At 49.6% G+C, this 25102-nt stretch overlaps 1 protein-coding gene across 1 annotated transcript in view; it reads left to right on the forward strand.

The window, feature by feature from the left end:
- LOC140393721 (uncharacterized) overlaps positions 1-16525 on the forward strand; it is an 87797-nt gene extending 71272 nt beyond the window's left edge. Inside the window, exons 8-9 of the mRNA XM_072480039.1 lie at positions 7122-7174; positions 14206-16525. Of these exons, the coding sequence (XP_072336140.1) occupies positions 7122-7149 (28 nt within the window). The 3' untranslated portion in view covers positions 7150-7174; positions 14206-16525. The remainder of the gene's footprint in view (positions 1-7121; positions 7175-14205) is intronic.
- The last annotated feature ends 8577 nt before the right edge of the window (positions 16526-25102 follow it).

The raw sequence follows: 25102 nt of genomic DNA on the forward strand, positions 1-25102 counted from the left end.
TGGGAGAGGATATGGAGGAGGGGTTCTGGTGTGAGGTGCTCCGGAGAGTGAATGCCTCCACCTCATGCGTGAGGTTGGGGCTGATACAGCTGAAGGTGGTATACAGAGCACACCTCATGAGGGCGAGGATGAGCCGATTCTTTGAAGGAGTAGAGGATGTGTGTGAATGTTGTGGGGGGGGGGGGGGGGGGGGGGGGGGGGGTGCGCTAACCACATTCATATGTGTTGGTCCTGTCCAAAGCTAGAGGATTACTGGAAGGAGGTTTTTAGGGTAATTTCTAAAGTGGTGCACGTGAAACTGGACCCGGGCCCCCTGGAGGCCATATTCGGGGTGTCGGACCAGCCAGGGTTGGAAACGGGTGCGGAGGTAGATGTTGTAGCCTTCGCCTCGTTGATCGCCCGAGGGCGGATCCTGATGGGTTGGAGAGCAACCTCTCCACCCTGTGCCCTGGCGTGGCGGGGGGACCTGTTGGAATTCTTGACTCTTGAGAAGGTTAAGTTTGAACTGAGGGGAAGGATGGAGGGGTTCTACAATTCATGGGCATTATTCATTGTGCACTTTCAAGAACTGGATAACATCGAACATTAGTTGGGGGGGGGGGGGTGGCTGGGAGGGTTGGGGGAGGGGGGCTGTGTGTGTTAATGGTGACTATGGGTGACTTTTTGTCATTTGTTTATGTGAACATGCGGGCTAATTTTGGGGTTTGGTGGGAGGATGGGATCGTTGTTATTGACATGGGGATTGACATATTTGTTATTGATTATTGTTTATTGTTGGTGGGTGTAAATTTGAGAGAAAATGTGAAAGAGGAGGAGAATAAAAAATATCTTTAAAAAACTTTTCCCAAACTTTTATCCTCTCTAGTTTCCTTACAGTATATCATATGCCCCTCTCTCCTCCTGCGTACGGAAAAGCAAGCTATTCCCCTCTGCGCGTAGGCCCGGAAGTCAACTCTCTCTCCCCATTGGCAACATCTTTTAATCTGTGGCATAGCTTCTTGCCTTATTCATGTCCCCTCAGCAGTAACCGCACTCAAATTCTTGAGTCAACCATCTTTGGTACAGCCATCTCCACCTCAACCAGCCTGTTATTGCTATCCATATTTGAAGGATTTTACGCACAATTCACTTTGAATGGGGGCCACATTTTAAGGTACCATGCTTCGGTTGGTGGGAGCTCTTGTGGAGCATGGGACAGGAAATATTGCTATTGAAAAGTGTTAGCAAATGTAATTGGATTTTAAAGGCCTGTAGATTGTAGAAGGGTGCAAAGCATGAGAAAAGTCAAGAGAGCATGATTTAGGTCAAAAGGTCTGAGTGTATTTTGTAACACAGGAAGGTGGGAAAATGTGTGATGTGATGCACGTGAAGCCTCACAGCTCCAGGGTCCCAGGTTCACTTCCAGCGTCGGTTAACTGTGTGGAGTGTGCACTTTCTCCCCGTGTCTGCGGAGGTGGAATGGCATGCTAAATTGCCCCTTAGTGTCCAAAAGGTTACTTATATTATTACAATAATAATCGTTACTATTGTCACAAGTCGGCTTACATTAACATTGCAATGAAGGTGCTGTGAAAATACCGAGTCGCCACATTCCGGCGCCTGTTCGGGTGCACTGAGGGAGAATTCAGAATGTCCAATTCACCTAACAAGCGCATCTTTGGGGACTTGTGGGAGGAAACCGGAGCATCCGGAGGAAACTCACGCAGACACGGGGAGAACGTGCAGACTCTGCACAGTGTCCCAAGCCCCGAATCGAACCTGGGACCCTGGCACTATGAGGCAACAATGCTAACCCTCTGTACCAGTGCACCGCCCTGTTACGGGAATAGGGTGGAGGCGTGGGCTTAAGTAGGGTGCTCTTTTCAAGGGCCAGTGCAGACTCGATGGACCTGAATGGCTTTGTTCTGCACTAAATTCTATGACTCTATGAGAGGATGAACATCAAACAAGTTATGAGGGACAATTCTAATGAAGAGAAGTTGCAGGAAAACAGGATGCTGCTCTGCTTATACTGGGCACTGTATTGAACACAGCAGCACATTTCCCTTTCTCAGTGTTGCTATTTTAACCACTCAAACTTCCAATAGTTCAGCTGGACAACAGTAATCCCACCCCAGTTCAGTAACTCTGCAGCCCACAGCAACAGTGTTACTCTTCAGCAATCCGTTTACTTCTCATCAACTCAACTCCTCAGTACCAGCGCTACTCTTCAGCGAATGGAAAACTGTTCGGTTGTAGCGCTCTTTTCACTAACTCTGCCACTTTTCGGTATCAATGCTGCTCTTTAGTCATCTTCAGCAACCCCATCACTCTTCAGTAACCCTGCAGTTCTTCATTGCTGCGCCAGCTCCACATATAGAGCTTTCAGTTCCCGCGTTGAGTGCTACATGAAATGCTACAGCCCAGAAGCCGGCCATTTGGCCCAATCGGGTGAATATGAACCCTAAAAGCAATTAATCTTAATAGTAAAATACAAAACAAGTTGTGACGTGAGATTCCCTCGAGAAATACAATAGTCATCCCGTCCCTTGTGTTTTCATCCAACATGCAGTTGCATTTTTAAAAATTCTTTCATGTAATAGGCAATAAATTGCCCTTGAATTGAATGGCTGGCTAGGCGATGACAAGAAGGCAGTTAAGACTGAACCACAGGGCTGTGGATATGGCGTCACATGTAGGCCAGACTGGTTAAGGACTGCAAATTTCCTTCCCGAAAGGCCATGAGTGAATCAGATGTTTTTTTTTTAACAACAGTCATCGATTGTTTCATGGTCACTGTCACTGAGACTAGCTTTACAATGCCAGATTCATGAATTGAATTTAAGTGCCACCAGCTGCCATGGTAGGATTCGAACCCATGACCTAGAGCAGGGTTTTTCAAACTGTGGGTCACGGGAGGGTTGCGGAGTGATCGGTCGCGGCATTGCCGATTGCGGGAGAAACGCCCAACGGCCACGACCAGCTTTTAAATTGAGAATGCTGGCCACAATCAGCTTTTAAATGCAACTTCCGGCCAGCAGCAGTGGCAGTGATCACGCGCCCAACACATAAACTGATGTCACGCGTCTTGCACGTCTGTGCTTTTGCCGCAAAGTCACAGAGGAGAGTTTCCTCCATTTTCGATCTGCGAGCAAGCAAGGCAACAGGACTGTGAAGAAGTGAAGATAGATTGCTTTGTTATAAGGAAGAGAGGGCCAGAGACACAAACACAGGATCTCACAACTGAATCTGCTGGAGAGAGCTGCTCAAGAGAGTCAACAGCAGGACAAAGCAGTGCTAGTGTTAGCTTGTGCAGAGCTCCAGAGCCTCTGGTGAACAGCCAACAAAGAAAAAAACTGAAATCGGGAACAAAGCAGTATAAAGATGATTTCTTGAGGTATGGCTTTGTTAATAGCGCCAGTGCAAATCAGGATGTAAAGTCCATGTGTGTTATATGCAGAGAAGTACTGACAAATGAGAGTTTAAAACGCTCAAAACTTCAAAGGCATTTGAAGACTAAGCATGGCGAGTTCGAGGACAAACCTCTTGATTATTTTCATCGGATGCAGCGAGAAATTAAATCATCAGCTGAAGTCCTCAGCAGAAATGTAACATTGAATAACAAAGCACAATTAGCCTCTTACAATGTTGCTTATCATGTAGCTAAAGAGAAAATACCCCACACAGTAGCAGAGAGATTAAAGTTCCTTGCAGCATTAGACATGGCTCGTACGGCCCTAGATGGGAGGTCAGCTGAAAAACTAGAATGCATCCCGCTTAGTGATAACACAGAGGCTTGCCAGATTTGTGATATTATTGAGAATTTAGAAGCCCAGCCTATTTCTCATTTAAAGTCAGCACAGGAGTTCTCAATACAAGTGGATGAAAGTACAGCCGCAGGATTCTCCGTCGGCAGGATCCTCTGCTTTGTCGGCAGCGTACCCACACCTGCGGGTTTCCCGACGGCGTGGGGGTGGCCACAATGGGAAACCCCATTGGCCGGCTGCAGGAACGGAAAATCCCGCTGCCGGTGGGAGCGTGCCGCACCGGAAAACGGGGCTGGTGGGACGGAGAATCCCGCCCCAGAAGTTTTAGATTGTGCAACCTTGATAGTTTTCGTTGGGTATGTTTGGCACAACGAATATTTTGAGGATTTGCTGTGCTGCCTGACATGACCAACCAGCACGACTGGCGCAGAGATTTGTGAAGCATTGAACAGTTACATGGTTGGAAAGTGTGGGATCAACTGGGTTCATTGCAGAGCAATCACAAGCGATAGGGCAGTCAACATGACTGGGAAGAAACAGCGGAGTTATCATAAGGATTAAGGAGGCAGCTGGTCAGGACATTGTTTTATTCACCGTGAGGCTTTGGCATCCAAAAGAATTCCATACGATCTAGACGTGGTGTTGAAAGGAATTGCAAAGTTGTGGATTTCATTAAACTCAGCGCACTCAATACCAGGCTTTTTGAAGCTGTTCGTTCCGATATGGGGGCTGAGCACGCACATTTACGTTCCACACAGAAGTACGTTGACTGTCAAGTGGTCGGGTGCATGTCAGAGTTACAAACTGAGGTATGAAATCCATGCTTTCCGCCTTGAGAAATCATCCCCGCTGGCTGACTTGTTTGGTGATGAAACTTGAATGTTAACCTTGCAGACGTCCGTTTAATTCTAAGTGAAAAACTCAAATTGCAAGGAAAAATGATGATTGCTTTTGGCACTGTGAAGAAAATATGTTTTCCAAAAGTAATTGAAAGTTAGACAAGTGCGAGTACTAAGCCAACACTACTACATGTTCACCACACTGCTACGAAGAAAACAGTGTTAGCGAGGGAACTGTCAGACTAGCAAGCTTTATTCAGTCGTATCTGGCTACGCTGATCAACAGCGTTTGTCGCTACTTTCCAAAGGAGAAGTTTCAGATTTTGAAAGAGAAGAGGTGGGTGAAAAATCTTTTTGAGTTTGAGGCGCCAGAGTCAATTACTAACTTCGGGCTGACTCCAAATGAAGAGACTGAACTTCTGCACCTCACCTGTGACAGCACATTAAAATGTGCCGCAAGTCCATGAGGCCTTCAGCATTCTGGAGTTGCATCTCCGAGGAGTATCCAGTGCTGAGTAAAACAAACGTTTTGTTGCTCCTGTCCCTCACAACAACCCACATGTGCAAGGTTGGATTTTTCCGTCCTTACAAAGATGAAGACGGCCCCACGAAACCAGCTGGTCTCTGCACCTGATGTGTGCATTGCCCTCTCCTCATGTGAACCTGATTGGAGTCAGGTCACGAGGAACAAGCAAGCTCACCTGTTGCGTTAAAGGCGAACGAAAATGGATGTGAAAACGGTCGGCCGGCGTGGACTGCGAAGGGCAACTGGCGTGGGTCGCGAAGGTCGGCAGGCGTGGGTCGTGAAGTTTGGCTGATTGGTAACAGTGGGTCCCGGGAAAACAAAGTTTGAAAAACACTGACCTTAGAGCATTAGCTAGAACCTTTGGATTACTAGTCCAGTGTCATTACCACAACACCCTCTTACCGGCGGGGCAAGGCGGCGCGGGCGGGCTCCGGGGTCCTGGGGGGGCGCGGGCCGTTCTGGCCCCGGGGGGTGCCCCCACGGTGGCCTGGCCCGCGATCGGGGCCCACCGATCCGCGGGCGGGCCTGTGCCGTGGGGGCACTCTTTTCCTTCTGCCTTCGCCATGGTCTCAACCATGGCGGAGGCGGAAGGGACCCCCTCCACTGCGCATGCGCGGGGATGCCGTGAGCGGCCGCTGACGCTCCCGCGCATGCGCCACCCGGAGATGTAATTTCCGCGCCAGCTGGCGGGGCACCAAAGGCCTTTTCCGCCAGCTGGCGGGGCGGAAATCAGTCCGGCGTGGGCCTAACCCCTCAAGGTTAGGGCTCGGCCCCTCAAGATGCGGAGGATTCCGCACCTTTGGGGCGGCGCGATGCCGGACTGATTTGCGCCATTTTTGGCACCGACATCGCGCCGATTACGGAGAATTTCGCCCAATATGTCCAAGATCCCATACGTTCCCGTACCAGTCTCCCCGAACAGGCGCCGGGATGTGGCGACTCGGGGCTTTTCACAGTAACTTCATTTGAAGCCTACTTGTGGACAATAAGCGATTTTCATTTCATTTCATTTCAAGATGTAGCTGGAAATTGCAGCCTAAATTTTCCTACTCATCTTGCTCCTTCTGAAGTCCCTGAGTCATGTTGGGGGAATGATCCACAGAACGAATGTCCCCATCTGCTTCACCAATTCCTAACAACAGGCCGGGAATCCAGCGGTGAATAACTCACCTCCTCACTTCAATGTCTGTCCACCATGTACGAGGCACAAGACAGGAGTGTGATGGAAAATTCTCCACTTGCCTGGATGAGTGTGGCTCCAACTACATTCTTGAAGATTGACACCATCCAGGACAATGCAACCCGCTTGAATGCACCCCTTCCACCTTCTTAAACATCACTCCGTCGACCACCGATATGCACTGCTGCAGTGGGCCGACAGATGCCAAGCAACATTTGTGCCACACAAGTGCCAGACAATTACCATCTTCCCTTGACATTCTATGGCATTACCATCACTGAATATCCCACCATCAACATCCTGGGGGTTACCATTGATCAGAAACTGAACTGGACCCAGCCATATAAATACTGTGGCTACCAGAGCAGGTCAGAGGCTAGGAATCCTGTGACAAGTAACCCATTTCCTGGCTCCCCAAGGCCTGTCCACACTAGCCATCAAGTGTCCTGAGCTAACCAATCCCCCGAGCAAATTTTACTCTGCTGTATAACCAATGATTCAAATATGTTACACAGCCAGTAACACTTTTTCTGCTGTCTATATGCAGTGACTATATGGAGCAAGTAGTAGTTACCCTCCTGGATAAACAACAGCTGATAGTTTGTAACCATAAACCTGTTTATCTTTAATTAGGTTATTCTGCGGTTACACCGCAAAACGTTAATATTACCACTCTCAGCACTTGGGCATTCTTTGGTAAATGACTAAGATCCACTGGGAGAGATCCAGCGCGTTTGCCAATGGTGAATGTGCTAGGATTGGTTAGGAATTGTCCCTTAGCTGACCGGACTCAGGCTGTTTACCAATCACCTGCAACTTTCTCATTACAGGGGACATTTTCTGCTAACAGATGTCTAACGAACTATCAAGGAGGGCAAGAGCGGTAAGTCTACAAAAGCCTTTGCCAGCCAATGCCGGTGGGTTCCGTGCACGCAAATCCACATTCAGTCACACACCATCACACTGTTTACATTCAGCATTCCGACCAATGCTGCGCCTCTATTAGTGATATCAGACAGGAAAAAAGACAGGAATAGGACTCTGGCGATGTAACACTGTCCTCCCGATGAGATTTGAAAGGCAAGGCCCTGCCTGCCCCTCAGCTGGATGTACAATATGCCACGGCATTGTTACAGTGAAGAGAAAATGGCTTCTGCCTGCTGTGCCTGGAGAATATCCATTCCTCAACCAATATCACAAAACAGATTCACTCACCTAATGAAGGAGCTATGCTCCGAAAGCTCATGATTCCAAATAAACCTGATGGACGTTAACCTGGTGCTGTAAGATTCCTTACTGTGCCCACCCCAGTCCAATGCCGGCATCTCCACAACACAATAGATTAGTTGATCATTAACACATGGCTGTTTGTGGGGTCTTTCTGTGCTCACATTGGCTACTGTGTTTCCTGCATTACATTGACCTCACATCAATGATTCATTCTAGTGCCAAGCAGCCCACTTTTTCGCTAATCATTTAGTGGGCCAATATATCTTTTGTGTGACAGATGCCCCTATCGAATCATAGAATCTTCCAGCACAGAAGGAAGCTACAGTGTGCCTGTGCCAGCAAAGAGTTATATTGACCATTAGTCCCACTTTCCCATTCATTCGCTTGGTCTCCAATGAAATAGGGGACAGGATTCTCCGTCTGCCACATCCGTTTTCTGGTGCAACGCTCCCCCACCGGCAGCGGGAACCTCCGTCCCAGCAGCTGGCCAGTGGGGTTTCCCATTGTGGGCACCCTATGCCATCGGGGAATCCGCGGGTGTGAGTGCCCTGGCGGTGAAACGGAGAATCCCGCCCAATATCTTCCCTTAAATAAGGGACTAAAACTGCTCACATTCCTCCAGACGTGGTCTCACCAGTACCTTGTACGGCTGCAGCAAGACTTCCCTTCTCTTATACCCCAACCCCCTTGAAATAAGGGCCAACCTTCCATTCACCTTCCTGATTACCTGCTGACCCTGTGTGCTGGCTTTCTGTGTTTCATGCACAAGTACTCCCAAGTCCCTTGGTGTTGCAGCTTTCTGAAGTTTTTCTTTTTTTTCCCAATATATTTATTCAAGTTTTTCAACAAATTTTCAACAAACCCCCCCCCCCCCAACAAAAAGAAAACAACAAGAACACAAGTAGAAGTTATACATTGGATTCCCCCCATATACAGTAACCCCCCATATAACAGTAAAAAGCACAAATAGGGGGGAAAAACCACCTTAACCCAAACACCACCCCAAGATAAACCCCCCTCCGTCCGTCCCCCTCCCACACCCCTGGACTGCTGCTGCTGACCTCCTCCTAACGCTCCGCGAGATAGTCTAGGAACGGTTGCCACCGCCTGAGGAACGCCTGCACAGACCCTCGCAAAGGTCTAACCCTAACCCTAACTCTATGAAATTCTATGAAATTCTAAGGCAAACTTTATGCTCTCCAGCTTGATGAACCCTGCCATGTCATTGATCCAAGCTTCTACACAAGGGGGCTTTGCATCCTTCCATAGTAGCAAAATCCTCCGCCGGGCTACCAGGGACGCTTCCTGCAGCTCCTGATAAATCGCCGAAACCTTGCCTTCTCCAACCCATACACCTGAAATCACCCTGTCCTGAATCCCATGTGCCGGAAGCAGCGGGAATTCCCTCACCTGCTGCCTCATAAACGCCCTCACTTGCATGTACCTGAAAGGGTTTCCCAGGGGTAGCCCAAACTTCTCCTCCAGCGCCCCAAGGCTCACAAACGTCCCATCGATGAACAGGTCCCCCATTCTTTTAATCGCTGCCAGATGCCAGCTCCGAAACCCCCCATCCACCCTTCCCGGGACAAACCGATGATTCTCCCGAATGGGGGACCAAACCGAGGCTCCCACTTCGCCCCTGTGTCACCTCCACTGCCCCCAGATCTTCAGCGTAGCCGCCACCACCGGACTCGTGGTGTACCTAGTTGGCGAGAGCGGCAGCGGTGCCATCACCAGCGCCCTCGGGCTCGTGCCCACACAGGACGCCATCTCTAACCTCTTCCACTCCGCCCCCTCTCCCTCCATTACCCACTTACGGATCATCGCCACATTGGCTGCCCAATAATAGCCACACAGATTCGGCAGCGCCCTGTCCCTGCTACACTCCAGAAACACCCTCTTCACCCTCGGGGTCTTATTCGTCCACACAAATCCCATGATGCTCCTGCTTACCCGTTCGAAAAGGCCTTCGGGATCAAAATGGGAAGGCACTGGAACACAAAGAGAAACCTCGGAAGGACCGTAATTTTTACTGACTGCACCCTACTCGCCAGTGAGAGTGGCAGCATATCCCATCTTTTAAAATCCTCCTCCATCCGCTCCACCAACCATGTCAAATTAAGCTTGTGCAGGGCCCCCCACCTCCTAGCTACTTGGATCCCTAGGTACCAAAAGCTCCTTTCCGCCCTCTTCAGCAGTAACTCGTCTATCCCCCTTCCCTGGTCCCCTGAGTGCACCACAAAGAGCTCACTCTTCCCTACATTGAGTTTATACCCCGAAAAGTCCCCAAACTACCTAAGGGTCCACGTGACCTCCGTCATCCCCTCCACTGGATCCGCAACATACAACAACAGGTCATCGGCACACAACGACACCCGGTGTTCCTCTCCCTCCCGAACCAATCCCCTCCATTTCCTGGACTCCCTCAGTGCCATGGCCAGCGGCTCAATTGCCAGTGCAAACAACAAGGGGGATAAGGGGCTCGTCCCCCGGTACAGCCGAAAGTACTCCGACCTCCTCCGGTTCGTAGCCACACTCGCCACCGGGGCTCTATATAGCAGTCTGACCCAACTGATGAACGCCTCCCCGAACCCAAATCTCCGCAACAGTTCCCAAAGATACTTCCACTCCACCCGATTAAAGGCCTTCTCCGCGTCCATAGCTGCCACTACCTCCGCTTCCCCCTCCACCAAGGGCATCATAATTACATTGAGGAGCCTCCGCACATTTGTATTTAGCTGCCTACCCTTCACGAATCCTGCCTGGTCCTCATGAATCACCCTTGGGACACAGTCTTCAATTCTCGTAGCCAGCACCTTCGCCAGCAACTTCGCGTCAACATTGAGGAGCAAGATCCGTCTATACGACCCACATTGCAATGGATCCTTGTCCCGCTTCAAGATCAAAGAAATCAGCACCCTGGACATTGTCGGGGGCAAGGTCCCCTCCTCCCTCGCCTTATTAAAAGTCCTCACTAGCAACAGGCCCAGCAGGTCCATATATTTCCCATAAAATTCAACCGGGAACCCATCCGGCCCCGGGGCCTTCCCCGCCTGCATGTTCCCCAATCCTTTAACCAGCTCCTCCAGCCCAATCGGCGCCCCCAAACCAACCACCTGCTCTTCCTCCACCCTCGGGAACCTCAGCTGATCTGGGAATCGTCGCATCCCCTCCTCCCCCGCTGGGGGCTCAGACCTGTACAGATCCCCATAGAAGTCCCTAAATACCGCATTTATTCTCACCGCACTCCGCACCGTATTCCCCCCTCTATCCCTAACTCCACCAAACTCCCTCGCTGCCTCCCTCTTATGAAGCTGGTGTGCCAGCAGCCGACTCGCCTTCTCCTCATACTCATAAACCGCCCCTTGCGCTTTCCTCCACTGTGCCTCTGCTTTCCCCGTAGTCATCAGGTCGAATTCCGTTTGGAGGTTCCGTCGCTCCCTAAGTAGCCTGTCCTCGGGGGCCTCTGCATAACTCCTGTCCACCCTTAAAATCTCCCCACCAACCTCTCCCTCTCCCTCCTCTCTCTCTTCTCCCTGTGGGCCCTAATGGAAATTAGCTCTCCCCTGACCACGCCTCCCAGACTACCCCCACCTGCACCTCCCCGTTGTCATTGGCCTCCAAGTATCTTTCAATACACCCCCGCACCCGCCCGCACACTCCCTCGTCCGCCAACAGTCCCACATCAAGGCGCCACAGCGGGCGCTGGTCCCTCTCCTCTCCCAACTCTAGCTCCACCCAATGCGGGACGTGGTCCAAGATGGCTATGGCCGAGTATTCCGTTCCTTCCACTTTCGGGATTAGCGCCCAACTCAAAATGAAAAAATCTATCTGGGAGTAGGCTCTATGGACGTGGGAAAAGAAGGAACATTCCCTGGCCTGCGGCCTGGCAAACCTCCATGGATCCACTCCCCCCATCTGGTCCATAAACCCCCTGAGCACCCTGGCCGCAGCCGGCCTCTTACCCGTCCTGGACCTGGAACGGTCCAGTGCTGGGTCCAGCACCGTGTTAAAGCCCCCCTCCCCCTTATCAAGCTTCCTACCTCCAGATCCGGAATCCGACCCAGCATGCATTTCATAAATCCGGCATCATCCCAATTCGGGGCATATACGTTCACCAGTACCACCCGCACCCCCTGCAACCTACCGCTCACCATCAGATAGCGACCTCCATTATCCGCTACAATATTCAATGCCTCGAAAGACACCCGCTTCCCCACTAGTATTGCAACCCCTCTGTTCTTCGCATCCAGCTCTGAATGAAAGACCTGCCCTACCCATCCCTTTCTCAGCCTAACCTGATCTGCCACCTTCAGATGTGTCTCCTGGAGCATAACCACGTCTGCCTTCAGTCCCTTTAAGTGCGCGAACACCCACGCCCTCTTGACCGGCCCATTCAGGCCCCTCACATTCCAAGTTATCAGCCGGATCAGGGGGCTACTCGCACCCCCCCACCCTCCCTGTCGGCTAGCCATCTCCTTTTCTAGGCCAGCCACGTGCCCGCGCCTCCCGCACCCTCCAGTCCCCCAGGCGGCGGACCCCCGCCCCGACCACCTCTCCTACTTCCAGCTCCCCTTTGGCCAATGTGGCAGCAACCCAGTTCTCCCCCCGCTAGATCCTCATCTAGCCATTTTGCTCCCCCCATGATACTCCCGTAAGTCAGCTGACTCCTGCTGACCCCGGCCTCTCCCGCCATTCCTTCGCCCCCCACAGTGTGAGAATCCTCCCACCCCTTGGCAGTCAGTGCGCGCTCCTCTCCAGCATGGCCCTTCCCCCCCGGCCCCGCCCCCATCTTTCCCTAGCTCGCGCTTTCTGTCTGAGCCGGCCCCACCCCCTCTAGCGCAGCTCCATTTTGCGGCCTTATCCCAACTCCCTATCCCTGGGCCTCCACCCCCCCCTCTTCCTCCGTCGGGCCCTGCCCCTCCAACACCGACGCCCACACTCTCCCACAGCCCCCACATCAAATCCATTCACCCATCCCCACCCAGCACCGAAACAAAAGAACATTCCCCAAACGCAGTAAACACAGTAAACATCCCCCCACGACAAACCCTCAGTTTGAGTCCAACTTTTCAGACTGGATAAAGTTCCACGCCTCATCAGGCGTTTCAAAGTAGTGGTGCCGGTCTTGGAACGTGACACACAATCGCGCTGGCTGCAGCATCCCGAACTTCACCCCCTTCCGATGGAGAATCGCCTTAGCCCGATTAAAACCAGCTCTCTTCGTAGCCACCTCCGCACTCCAGTCCTGGTAAATACAGATCTCCGTGTTCTCCCACCTGCTGCTCCGTTCTTTTTTGTCCCATCTCAGGACGCACTCTCTGTCCATAAAGCAGTGGAACCTCACCACTACAGCCCTTGGCGGCTCGTTGGCTTTGGGTCCCCTTGCCAGGACCCGATGAGCCCCATCCAGCTCCAGGGGCCTCAGGGAAGCTCCCGCGCCCATCAGCGAATTGAGCATCGTGCTCACATATGCCCCGGCATCGGGCCCCTCCACTCCTTCAGGGAGACCCAGAATCCGAAGATTCTTCCTCCTCGACCTATTCTCCAGGTCCTCAAATTTTTCCGCCCACCTCTTGTGCAGCGCCTCGTGCGCCTCCACCTTCACCGCCAGGCCCAAGATCTCGTCCTCGTTCTCCGAGGCTTTTTGCCGCACCTCCTGGATCACCGCCCCTTGGGCCTTCTGGGTCTCCACAAGCTTCTCAATTGCCGCCTTTATTGGCACCAGCATTTCTGTCTTCAGCTCCTCAAAGCAGCGTTTAAGGAATTCCTGCTACTCCTGCGACCACTGCGCCCATGCTGCTTGGTCTCCGCCCGCCGCCACCTTGCTTTTCCTCCCTCGCACTTTCCGCTGCACCAGGATCACTTTTTTGACCGCTCCACTCCTGGTCCAATCCAAATAATGTCAGGGGAGCCTTGCTGTCACCTTCCCACACTGGGAGCAGTCGAACAATTGCCGTTGGGGCCCCTCTAAAGAGCCCAAAAGTCCGTTCCCGGCGGGAGCTGCCGAACGTGCGACCTACCTAGGCATAGCCGCAACCGGAAGCCGCTTTCTGAAGTTTTTCTTCATTTCAGTAATACCCTGCTCTTTTGTTCTCCCTTCCAAAATGGACAACTTCACATTTTCCCACATTATACTCCTTTTGGCAACTTTTTTCCCACTTATTTAACCTAACAATATCTCTCTGCAAACTGCATCCCTCTCACAACTTACCTTTCCGCCTATTTTTGTGTCATCTGAAAACTTAGCTACCGTACATTCGCTCCCTTCCTCCAAGTCATTAATATATATTGTAAATAGTTACAGACCCAGCACCGATCCCTGTGGAACTCCACTGGTTACAGGTCACCAACCTGAGAAAGAACCCCATATCGCCACTCGCTGTCCTGCCCATTAGCCAATTCTCTATCCATGCCAATATACTACCAACAACACCTTGGACACTTATCTTATGACTTAACCTTTTGAGAGGTACCTTGTTGAACGCCTTCTGGAGGTCCAAATACAGCACATCTACTGGTTCCCCTCGTCTCCCTCACTTATCTAGCTTAGCTCCATATCCTTTATACCCTTACCTAACAAAGAAGAATTGAATCGGTGGGGGGGGGGGGGGTTCAAAAATTTGTTGAGAACAATTATCAATGAAGCCACAGCTAATTTAGTTCCAATGTTTTTTATTACAGGTCTTATGAACCCCATCAGTACTTAGCTTCTGTGAAGCAGCCAGTGTCTGCTTTTCTTTCCATGGTATTAATGGACCTGGAAATCCCCTGAATTTCCTGGAAGTGTGCATTGGTGCCTGAACCGCTTTATGAATATTGTGCTGTCTACTGACCACAGAAAACGTGGCTTTGATCCAAGCAATTACAGCACTCAAACTCACAGTGGTGAAAAGACAAACAAAGAATGTAAGACCCCTGCAGCATACAAAGAGGCTTTTTGTTCATGATCAGAAACTGGACAATACTGGCAGCACGACGGGAAGGTTGGTGTTTAGAAGCAGACGAGGATGGTGAGCTGAATAGCTTCACCCAACTTGTCCCGAATCTACCAGCTTCTGTTGCTGCAGGTTAATCGCGGAGAGCCTGAGGTACATCAATCAGTAGCGACCGTTTCTACAAAGGAATTGCCTCTTAAGGAGAAATTATTTTTATATTTGCGAAAGAGAAACTGCATAAAGGGTAGGATTGTTAGACTAATAGCCAAGACAAGAGTTACCAGTGACAGTCATCATAAGTTACCAATTCGGTACCCATCGAGGTAACAGCCTGACGTCAACAAGTTAACAATTTACAGTCACCACGCCATCACTGAGTCACGTTGATGCAATGTCACTGTTGATTTATTAATCCACTAACATCTAGTCATTGTGGAGTTGCAAGTCCAGTGCAACCACCATTGAGTTGTCAACTCAGAACACTGGATCACCACCGCGCTAACAATATCACAAAGATGCCAAGTGGCTCGCCTCAAGCCTGTAAATTGAATTCTGCTTCACCCCTGTTGCAATTGCTTCCAGCTGCACGAATTAAGTTGGTAAAGGAGATTATTCTCGATCTTCCTTGTCCTCAGTTGGTTCCTGACATCACTGACAATGTTGCAGATTTGAGATTTTTGAAGTGGATAAGATTTCAAAGACATTTCCAACAGCGTACCTGGAAAGTGTGATTGCGGAACAACTTCCTTAAAATTATTTTTATTGCAACGTCGCCAAACTATTTTGCCTAAAATATGTACAAATTGCATAAGGATTTGTGGGGGGGGGGGGGTGGAATCACCCATGCTGATGGGATTACACCCCAAGGATGAGAAGGTTTTTAACAATGGTGGGTGAATACTAACAAGCGAGAGTTATCTATTTAGTCAATGTTATACCATTAAGAATCTATGCTTATGTGAGGGCATCACTGTGACATGATTAATCCCATGCTTTACATTTCAACGAACTTGGGTGATGAAGTGGGTCAATTGATATCAAATATTAGTAACTAGAGTTGGCTCACGGGTATAAGGAAACGTTCTGTGATTGACTGATATCTTACTTCCATCCTTCAGCGTCTCAGAACCTACCCTCAGCACAACTGTTGCGCTGAAGTCAAATGAATCTGTGTAAGAACAGAAAATGCAGCAGGAAATGGTTAACTGATGCTGACAATTAATACGAAATAGGAAAAATGTCTCTAGTTTTGAAAATCCTTGGGCTGGATTCTCCGTCGGCGGGATCCTCTGTTTCACCGGCAGCGCATTCACACCTGCGGATTGCCCGAGGGCGTGCCCACAATGGGAAACCGCATTGGCCGCTGCCGGAGGGGGCGCGTCCCACCAGAAAATGGGTGCGGCGGGACAGAGAATCCCGCCACTTGGGTTGAAAGCCTGGCAGTTTGATGCCCGTCAGCCCTGACGCCAACCAGGATTTGGAGGGTCTGTGGGAGCATGCTTCATTGGCCTGGATCAGGTGAGCTCACTCACTATTTTGGATGCATCTTCAGTGCCCGCGTGCCTTGACTGCAGAAAACACTGGCACCGGACCTCCTGTGGTTGGAGGTATTCCACACCAGCCCCTGACACCCTGTCCATGGTCCCAACACTCCCCCTCTGAATAAGGGGATGGAGCTGTGCAAAGGTTCTCTGGAATCCAGAAAATCATCAAGCCTTTGTCTCACTGTTAGGGGCTTGTGTATGTTATTGTGAAAATCAGTAGCCCCCTCCTCATCTTTCTCAGTGGGCAGATATGCTACTAATATGTCAGTCGCACTGGAGCCTGAGGAGAGGGAATTGCCATTATAAGTGCTCCTGACCCCAGGTTACCATTTGCCTTGTAAGGGGCCAATCAAGGATTCCCCAGGGACCAACTGGACACCAAGGTGATTTAGTACAAACCAAGTAGCTGCAATTTTCCTGAGGATTCTGCCACAGCCCCATGGAATTTTGGAGCCTTTCGTATTTATAAAATATAACGCAAATATCAAACATAACAGCTGAATAAATATATCACCATTAAAATCAGTATCATCCTAAATTTTATATTCTTAATAAATAATTTTAGGGAAAGGCTTGAGACGAATCTGGCGGATGTCCTATTGCCAAATGCACAAAGAGGGGAACATGTATGTTTTTATGAAGTGTACCAGTGAATGGAATGTGATGGTACCGACTTAGAGAAATGATAAGGGGTGGGGTTTTCCAGACCTTCCCACTGGCAGAATCTTCCAGTCTCACCCCCTCCCCCGCCAACAGCAGTTCCCCGGCACCGGGAGTGCAAGCCAAGCAAAATGCCGTGAGCATCGTCAGGTTGGGAAGATCCCGCCAACAGGCTATGGTGATTCACCTCCACCATTGGAAAAGCCGCCATGGGGGAAAGGGGTGGGGGGGGGGGGGGGGGGGGCAGAAAATCCCACCCACGGACTGCAGTCCTACACCTGAGGATGTATATATGCACTGCCAATTTCTCAGCACACCTTTTCATCAGTAATTGTTACATTTTTTGTGCAACTTCTTTCTTTCATTTTATTTTATCCTTTTGTAGACAATATTTTGTTCCATTGCAGATGGCTTTTTTTTTTCAAATTCTGTAACATTGCATACTGACACCACACACACATGCCAATATCACAAACTGTGCCGTCATCAAATCAAAGCTCTCTCTCTCTCTCCAAAGCAGCCTGTTCCCACCACTGGGCCACCTGCCCCCAGCACCAACAAGTTGCCCCCTGCTGTGAAACCCGTGACCTGTGTAAGAACGCAAGAAAAAGGAGCAGGTGTAGACCATTCGGCCCTTCCACCCTGTTCCACCTATCAATGGTTTGTGCCTCCAAATTGCGGCCTTATCTCCTGCTTCGAGCACCCAGTGCCCCTGTTCCCCTGCCGCCAGATCTGTGGCATCGTTCCGCTCCTTGTTCCTATCATTTCCACAACTGCTAAAACAGCAACGATAAACTGCATTTCTGTAGCACCTTTAACATAGTAAAACACCCCCGGATGTGCTGTGGTTCAGAGGAGGGATCATCAGACAACGTTTCACACCAAATCACATGAGGAAATATTAGAATACCTGCTTCAAGGTTTGTCGTAGGTTTTTCGGGAAGTCTTGAAAGAGAGAGATCGAGAGACTTGGGAAGGAAACTTGAGAGCTTAGGGTCCAGGTAGCTGAAACTGAAGGCTAAAGATAACGGTAAAGTTAATAAAATTGCAAATGCACGACAGACCAGAATGGAAGGAACACAGACATCACAGAGGGTTGCTGGAGCTGGAGAAGGTTACAGAGATATGGAAGGGCCAGGCAATAACTCAAGTGTTACCAAACCATGAGCCATTGGAGGTTGACCCGTACAGGCAAAATGGGAGAACGGGACTTGATGGAAGTCAGGATAAGGGCAGCAGAGTTATGGATCGGCCTAATTTACGGAGGGTATAAGAGGGGAGGCCAGTCAGGAGAGCATTGGAATCGTCACATCTAGAGGTAACCAGGACATGGATGAGGGTTTCAGCAGCAGATACGCTGAGGCAGAAAGGAGATGGGTGATATTACCGAGGTGGAGGTAGAAATGGTGATGGAACGGAGATGGGGTTACTTAAAACCCCACATTCCTGATCTCTCTGCAGTAGCACCTTAATTTACAAAAAGACATCAAGAAGACCTCTCTTCGACTGTGCTTTCAATCCCCTTCCCAATTTCCATTCCCTCCTTTCCCTCCTTTCTGCATTGCAATTTGAGACGTGTCTCTACGCATGCAGAGCTCTACAACGGTTGAAGATCTTGCCAGCCATTTTCATCCACCTGAGTTGGCAGGGCTGTCTAGCCCAAAGCGGGGGTCATGACCAAAAAAAAACAATTGTGGAAGTCAGCAGAAAATGCTGCAGGAATCAAAGTGTCGTTTGTAAAATAGTAACAAATATATTTCCAACCTAGCAATCCTTTTTGCCTTTTGTCCATTGAAGTACGAACCCATTCCTCGCTATCCAGCAAAACCATCTCCTATTATTCTTCAGTTGCTCTGAGGTGGTGTTTCTTCAGTAAGATTTTAAAGGGTTCTATTTCAATATTTTATAGCATTTGACAGGATAAAGATTGAACTGAAATTAATACAAATAGTACTGATCTGGGGGAAGTACAGATTTGAAAAGGAAGCAGTGAGGCATTGACACTTTTTTAGATGACGCTGCCATGAAATTTTGAATAGAACAGATTTGACACCACAGGGATGTGCAAATGTGAGCTGGCCTGAAGGTACGGCTGCTAGTTTGACATATTCCTGGAGGTTTTATTCAGATCCCAACCCCCCGTAACCTCCTGCCCAGTCAAATCACCATTTCTGTAATCCAGGGCAGCACGGTAGCACAAGTGGATAGCACTGTGGCTTCACAGCACCAGGGTCCCAGGTTCGATTCCTCGCTGGGCCACTGTCTGTGCGGAGTCTGCACGTTGTCTGCGTGGGTTTCCTCCGGGTGCTCCGGTTTCCTCCCACAGTCCAAAGACATGCAGGCCATGATAAATTGCCCTGAGTGACCAAAAAAAAGGTTGCCATGATGTGGAGATGCTGGCGTTGGACTGGGGTGAGCACAGTAAGAAGTCTTACAACACCAGGTTTGTTTCGATGTCACTAGCTTTCGGAGCGCTGCTCCTTCCTCAGGTGAATGAAGAGGTATGTTCCAGAAACATATATATAGACAGATTCAAAGATGCCAGACAATGCTTGGAATGCGAGCATTAGCAGGTGATTAAATCTTTACAGATCCAGAGATGGGGTAACCTCAGGGTAGAGAGGTGTGAATTGTGTCAAGCCAGGACAGTTGGGAGGGGTCATTGAGTTACGGGGATAGGGTGGAAATGAGGGCTTAAGTGGGTTGGTGCAGACTCGATGGGCCGAATGGCCTCCTTCTGCACTGTATGTTCTATGTTCTTTTCCACCTCCCAACAATTTTCCAACCATCAAACAAAAGTGTTCCAAGAAAATTTTTTAAATCTCTTTTTTTTACACCTGGTGGTGCAGAGATTAATTCCCGACGACATCAGGCCAATCCTAGGGAGTTGGCACACTGTAGGCCTGTAGTGTTCTTCAAAAGTCGGGGGTGAACTTTTCTCCTGCCTGTAACCCAAACCATACACCCATTTCTGAATGGCCTCTGTCTTTTGTCCCACAAGGTGCAGAGGGGCAGCCTTCTCCATTGACCCGACCTTGCTACGCAACCCAGAACGAAGACTTTCCGCATAAGCCAGTTCATTGCTTGCACTTCCTGCTGAGATGGATTTCCAACACGAAACACGTTACCTGAATGCCCATTTGCTTTGCAACATGTTCAACATAGGGTTAGTGTGGGAGGGGGGGTTGTGTTCAAGAGAACTTTGTGTATCTTTGATGTGATCATCACTGCAGTGCACGGTGACACAGGAAGCACATCAATGGGGCTTTGCCGACATTTTCTTGGGAGGCCACATTTTGTGTGCTAGTTCGTTTGAGTTGAGTCTGCCTGCCAGGGGAAAATGTATAAGAGCTTTCTCGCAAATGTGACACACTGATGTATTGGATGTTTATGCTGCATGTGAAACCTGACGCGTTTTGACAAGTTGTGTGGTTTAACTAGTAAAGCGTGATCACCTTGATAAGTGTTTGTATCACCTCGTGACGAGATGTGACATGAGCTGGCCTTGTGTTGAGGGTTGTTTCTGCTTATGTTTTTTTTCAATCTTATTCAAGGCACAGAGTGTAGCAAACTTCAAATTAAATGTACCAATTACCATGTGACTTGTCCTTGTCTCACTTCAGGCCTTGTTGCCAAATTCCGAGCTCTCCTGTTTACAGTTGTGAAGTTGAACTCTAAACCTTTCCCACAGTAACAAGACATATACCGCACCGTGTCTTGCGAATATTATAGCATTTAGTATACACATAAATACTACTAACAATCTTTATTGTCACAAGTAGGCTCACATTAACACTGCAATGAAGTTATTGTGAAAATCCCCCAGTCGCCACATTCCGGCGCATGTTCGGGTACACGGAGGGAGAATTCAGAATGTCCAAATTACCTAACAAGCATGTCTTTTGGGACTTGTGGGAGGAAACCAGAGCACCGGGAGGAAACCCATGCCGACACGGGGAGAACATGCATACTCCCCACAGATAGTGACCCAAGCAGGGAATCGAACCTGGGGCCCTGGAGCTGTGAAGCAACAGTGCTAACCACTGTGCCACCATGCCGCCCATTAAAAACTAGAGTTCCGCTGATACATTGACCCCTAAGACGTGTTACTTGCAACGTATTAATGAATAGATGGTCGAGGTCAAAGCAAAACCCCGTCAATATTGGAAATCTGAAATAAAAACAGGAAATGCTGAACACACTCAGCAGATCTGGCAGCTGAAAGCTCAGTCAGCGGAAAAGCCAACTCTGCTTCTTCCTCCGCAGAGGCTGTCTGACCTGCTGAGTATTTCCAGCATTTTCTGTTTTCATTATGAAGCATTTCACAAGCTACTGCAGGCAATTGGCTCTCCCCAGATCCCACTTGAAAGGAGTGCAACAGTTCACGAGATGAGGGATTTCAGTTATGAAGATAGATTGGAGAGGCTAGGATTGTTTTCCGTGGAGGAAATATGGACATTTCACGGAGGTATCCAAGATCCATAGATTTCCTACAGCACAGAAGGGGGCAATTCTGCCCATTGAGTCTGCACCAACCCTCTGAAAGAGCAGCCTTCCTGGGCCCACTCCTCCTCCCGTAACCCCACCTAACCTACAAATCCTTGGAGACTAAAGGGCAATTTAGCATGGCCAGTCCGCCTACTTGAACATCTGGACTGTGAGAGCAAATCGAAGCACCCGGAGGAAACCCACGCAGGCAAGGGGAGACGTGAAAACTCCACACAGTCACCCAAGGCTGGAACTGAACCCGGATCCCTGGCGCTGTGAGGCAGCAGTGCTAACCGCTGTGCCACCATGCCGCCATGAGAAGCCTGGACAGAGTAGAAAGGGAAACACTGTTCCCACGCGTGAAAGGATAGAGAACTTAGGGCAGCGTGGTAGCACAGTGGATAGCACTGTGGCTTCACACGCCAGGGTCCCAGTTTCAATTCCCGGCTTGGGTCACTGTGCGGAGTCTGCACGTCCTCCCCGTGTCTGCGTGGGTTTCCTCCGGGTGGTCCGGTTTCCTCCCACAGTCCAAAGACGTGCAGGTTAGGTGAGTTGGCCATGCTAAATTGCCCTTAGTGTCCAAAAGATTAGGAGGGGTTCTTGGGTTACGGGGATAGGGTGGAAGTCGATGGGCCAAATGGCCTCCTTCTGCACTGTATGTTCTATGTCTAACGAGAGGGCACGGATTGAAAATAACTCGTAAAAGGAACAATAATGATGCGAGGAGAAACCTTTTCACGCAGCGAGTGGCTAGGGTCTGGAATGCACTGTCCGACAGTGTGGAGGAGGCACATTCCACTGAAGCATTCCAAAGGGTATCGGACGCTTACATGGAAAGAAAGAATGTGCAGGTTTACGAGGAGAAGTCGAGGGAATGGAATGAGGTGAGTTGCTCATTGTGAAGACGTGATGGGCCAAATGGGCTCCTTCTGCATCGTACCATGCCTGTGATGGCATTGTACCCTGTTTACATTAGCATTGTCCTTCATGTTGGGGCTTCAGGCCCACTTAGAGAGGTTCAGGCGCTCGGAATGCTTGTCAGAACTTTGAGCGTGGAGATGAGCGTGACTGGCAAGCTGTGTGAATTCCTAGGCATGGGTCAAGTGGCCTGGCAATGGATCCCATTGTTTCAAGACTGTAGCTTATCCGAATTTCTCGGAAACCACTCACACTCCACTCTCATGTCAACTGAGCCAAAAATGACATAGTAGTGCCTCAGTGCCTGTCAACCTATACCCGGCCACTTGTACATTGGAGTCTAAAAATAACCCCAGCAGCATTTCAGATCACTGCGCCAAATTTACTTTGCTAAAATCGTGTTAGATCAGCTCGAAATGGCTCTCAAGCTGTAGGCTGGAAGGGAGCAACCAAGCGCCCAACTTTGATTAAATATTATGACTTACTGAGTACAAAGCTTTAGTCAATTGTGTTGAATTCAGCTGTCAATTACGGAAAATCGAAACAAACCATCAGCAACTGGCAAAAGCTTATCATTTCCGTCGCTGTATCTGTTTACTGAGTTGAGTATTCAGTGGATGATCAAATGATTGAGATACTTTATCAGTAAAATATAAGTTAGAGTAAGCTCTCATCCAAAAGCAGAAAAGATCATGGAGAAATCTGGATATTCCTCAGGGATTCTCCTCATCTCTGTCCTGGTTTCCGCAGCAGATCAGTGTGACCTCCAGGGCAACAGCACCGACAGTTGTTGATATGTTCCTGTGGGGCTTTCACTAACCTTCCATTGAAACCCACTGAGGAAACCCACGCAGGTTGGGGGGAGAACATGCAAACTCCGCACAGACCGCGACCCAATCCGGGAATCGAACCTGGGTCCCTGGGGCTGGGAAGCAACAGTGCTAACCACTGTGTTACCATACCATCCATCGTGCTGCCATGCCACCAATACTCCTCGTGTAAATAAATAAATGAAGAGATAATAAAAAATAGCAATACACTAATCATGGGCAACTTTAATCTTCTTGTGGATTGGGAAAGTCAGATTGGCAGAGGTTGCCATGAGTAAAAATTCAGAGTGTATTGGGGGCAGTTTCCCAGAGCAATTTGTTGTGGATCCAAACAGGGATCAGGCTATTTGGGGATCTGATAATGCGTAATAAACAATAATTATTTAATAAAACATCTCAGAGTAAATGATCCTCTCGGAAACAGTGATCATAACATGGTATAATCTAGCATTCAGCTTGAGAGTGAGAAACTTGGATCAGAGGTTTGGAGGGGGTGTGAGGAAAAGCTTTTTCGCCCAGAGGGGGGTGGGAGTCTGGAACTCGCTGCCTGAAAGGGTGGTGGAGACAGAGACCCTCAGAACATTGTAGAACTATCTAGATGTGCACTTGCAATGCCAAGGCAGACAAGGCTGTGGGCCAAATGCTGGATAATGGGATTAAAATAGTTAGGTGTTCTTTTGGACTGGTACAGAAGCGATGGGATGAAGGGTCTTTTCTGTGCTGTCGACCTCTATGACTCTAATCAACTTGGCTGGTATGGACAAGGAAAGGAGTATAACAGAAAAGACGGTTGATCAGCAATGGCAGACATTTATGAAAATAGTTCATGACTCACAACCAAAATATATCCCAATGAGAAAGAAAGATTTTAATCAAGGAAGTTAAGGATAATATTAAACTGACAGATAAAAACATACAATGTGGCAATGATTAAGTTGTAAGCAAGAGGATTGGGAAAATGTCAAAACCAACAAAAGCTGGCCAAAACAATAACAAAGAGGAACGGCGTTCACGACGGCGCGAACACTTGGGCCCAATATTGGAGAATTGCCCCCATTGTATTTATCTCCTCTCCGCCTATTTCCCTTTGATTATTTAGTATTTTGGGAATGTTACGGTGCCTTGCACCATGAAGATTGATACAAAATATTTATTTCACTCCTCTGCCATTTCCTGGCGCACCATTATTATTTCCCCAGTCTTGTTTGCTAAGGAGTCTGTGTTCACTTTAGCCCCACTCTTTCCTTTTAGATATTTTAAAAAAGCTCTTACTGTCTGTTTTTATATTACTTGTTAATTTACCCTCATAGTTATCTCCGCCCTCTTCAGAGAGTGAAGGCTGCTGGGACAGCACCGATTCTTATACTCCGCCTCTCAGGGCGGAGCTACGTACATCAGCCAATGGTAGATTCCTGGGTCTAAGCAATGGTCATCCACCTCTCAGGTACCGCAATACCTGGTATTACCACATTCACCCCCTGTTAAAAAAGAGCCCGGCGGGGTGATGGCCATTAATAGTCGCCTTTCGCATGGTATGACCAGGTATGGAGGTACCGTGATGTTGAGGGTATTAACAAAGTGTTCATAGTGCAGCAATCAGTCAATCGGGTGGCCTGGTCATCCTTCTGGAGCGTCTGGGCTTCGGCGGTGATTCTGATGGGGGTCCCGGCGGTTGCCACTCCGGGAGCATGATGTCGTCCTCCCAGGCAGCTTCGTCACCCCTAGGTGGCGCTGTTGGGGCAAAAGGTGGACAGGGGGGGGAAGCGCCTGTAGGGGGCGTCGGTGTGTGTTCAGGCTTAGGCAGGAGCGGCGGGAGTACTGACCCTCCAGTTAGGTGCTGTGGGGAGGGTGGGGGTGGGGGCAATGGTCCGGGTGCACGTGGGGTTCCGGCGGGCGCCGGAAGGGAGACTGTGTCTTGGCGGCCGTCAGGGAACGCTACGTAGGCGTACTGGGGGTTGACGTGCAGCAGGTGGACCCTCTCGACCAACGGGTCCGACTTGTGCGCCCTCACATGTTTCCGCAGCAGGACGGGTCCGGGTGTCGCCAGCCAGGTTGGGAGCGAGGTCCCGGAGGAGGACTTCCTGGGGAAAATAAGGAGACGTTCATGAGGTGTCTGATTTGTGGTTGTACAGAGCAGTGACCGGATGGCGTGGAGGGCCACCGGGAGGACTTCTTGCCAGCGGGAGACTGGGAGATTCCTGGA

This window comes from Scyliorhinus torazame, chromosome 17, assembly GCF_047496885.1.
Source record: "Scyliorhinus torazame isolate Kashiwa2021f chromosome 17, sScyTor2.1, whole genome shotgun sequence".
Classification (NCBI taxonomy): domain Eukaryota; kingdom Metazoa; phylum Chordata; class Chondrichthyes; order Carcharhiniformes; family Scyliorhinidae; genus Scyliorhinus; species Scyliorhinus torazame.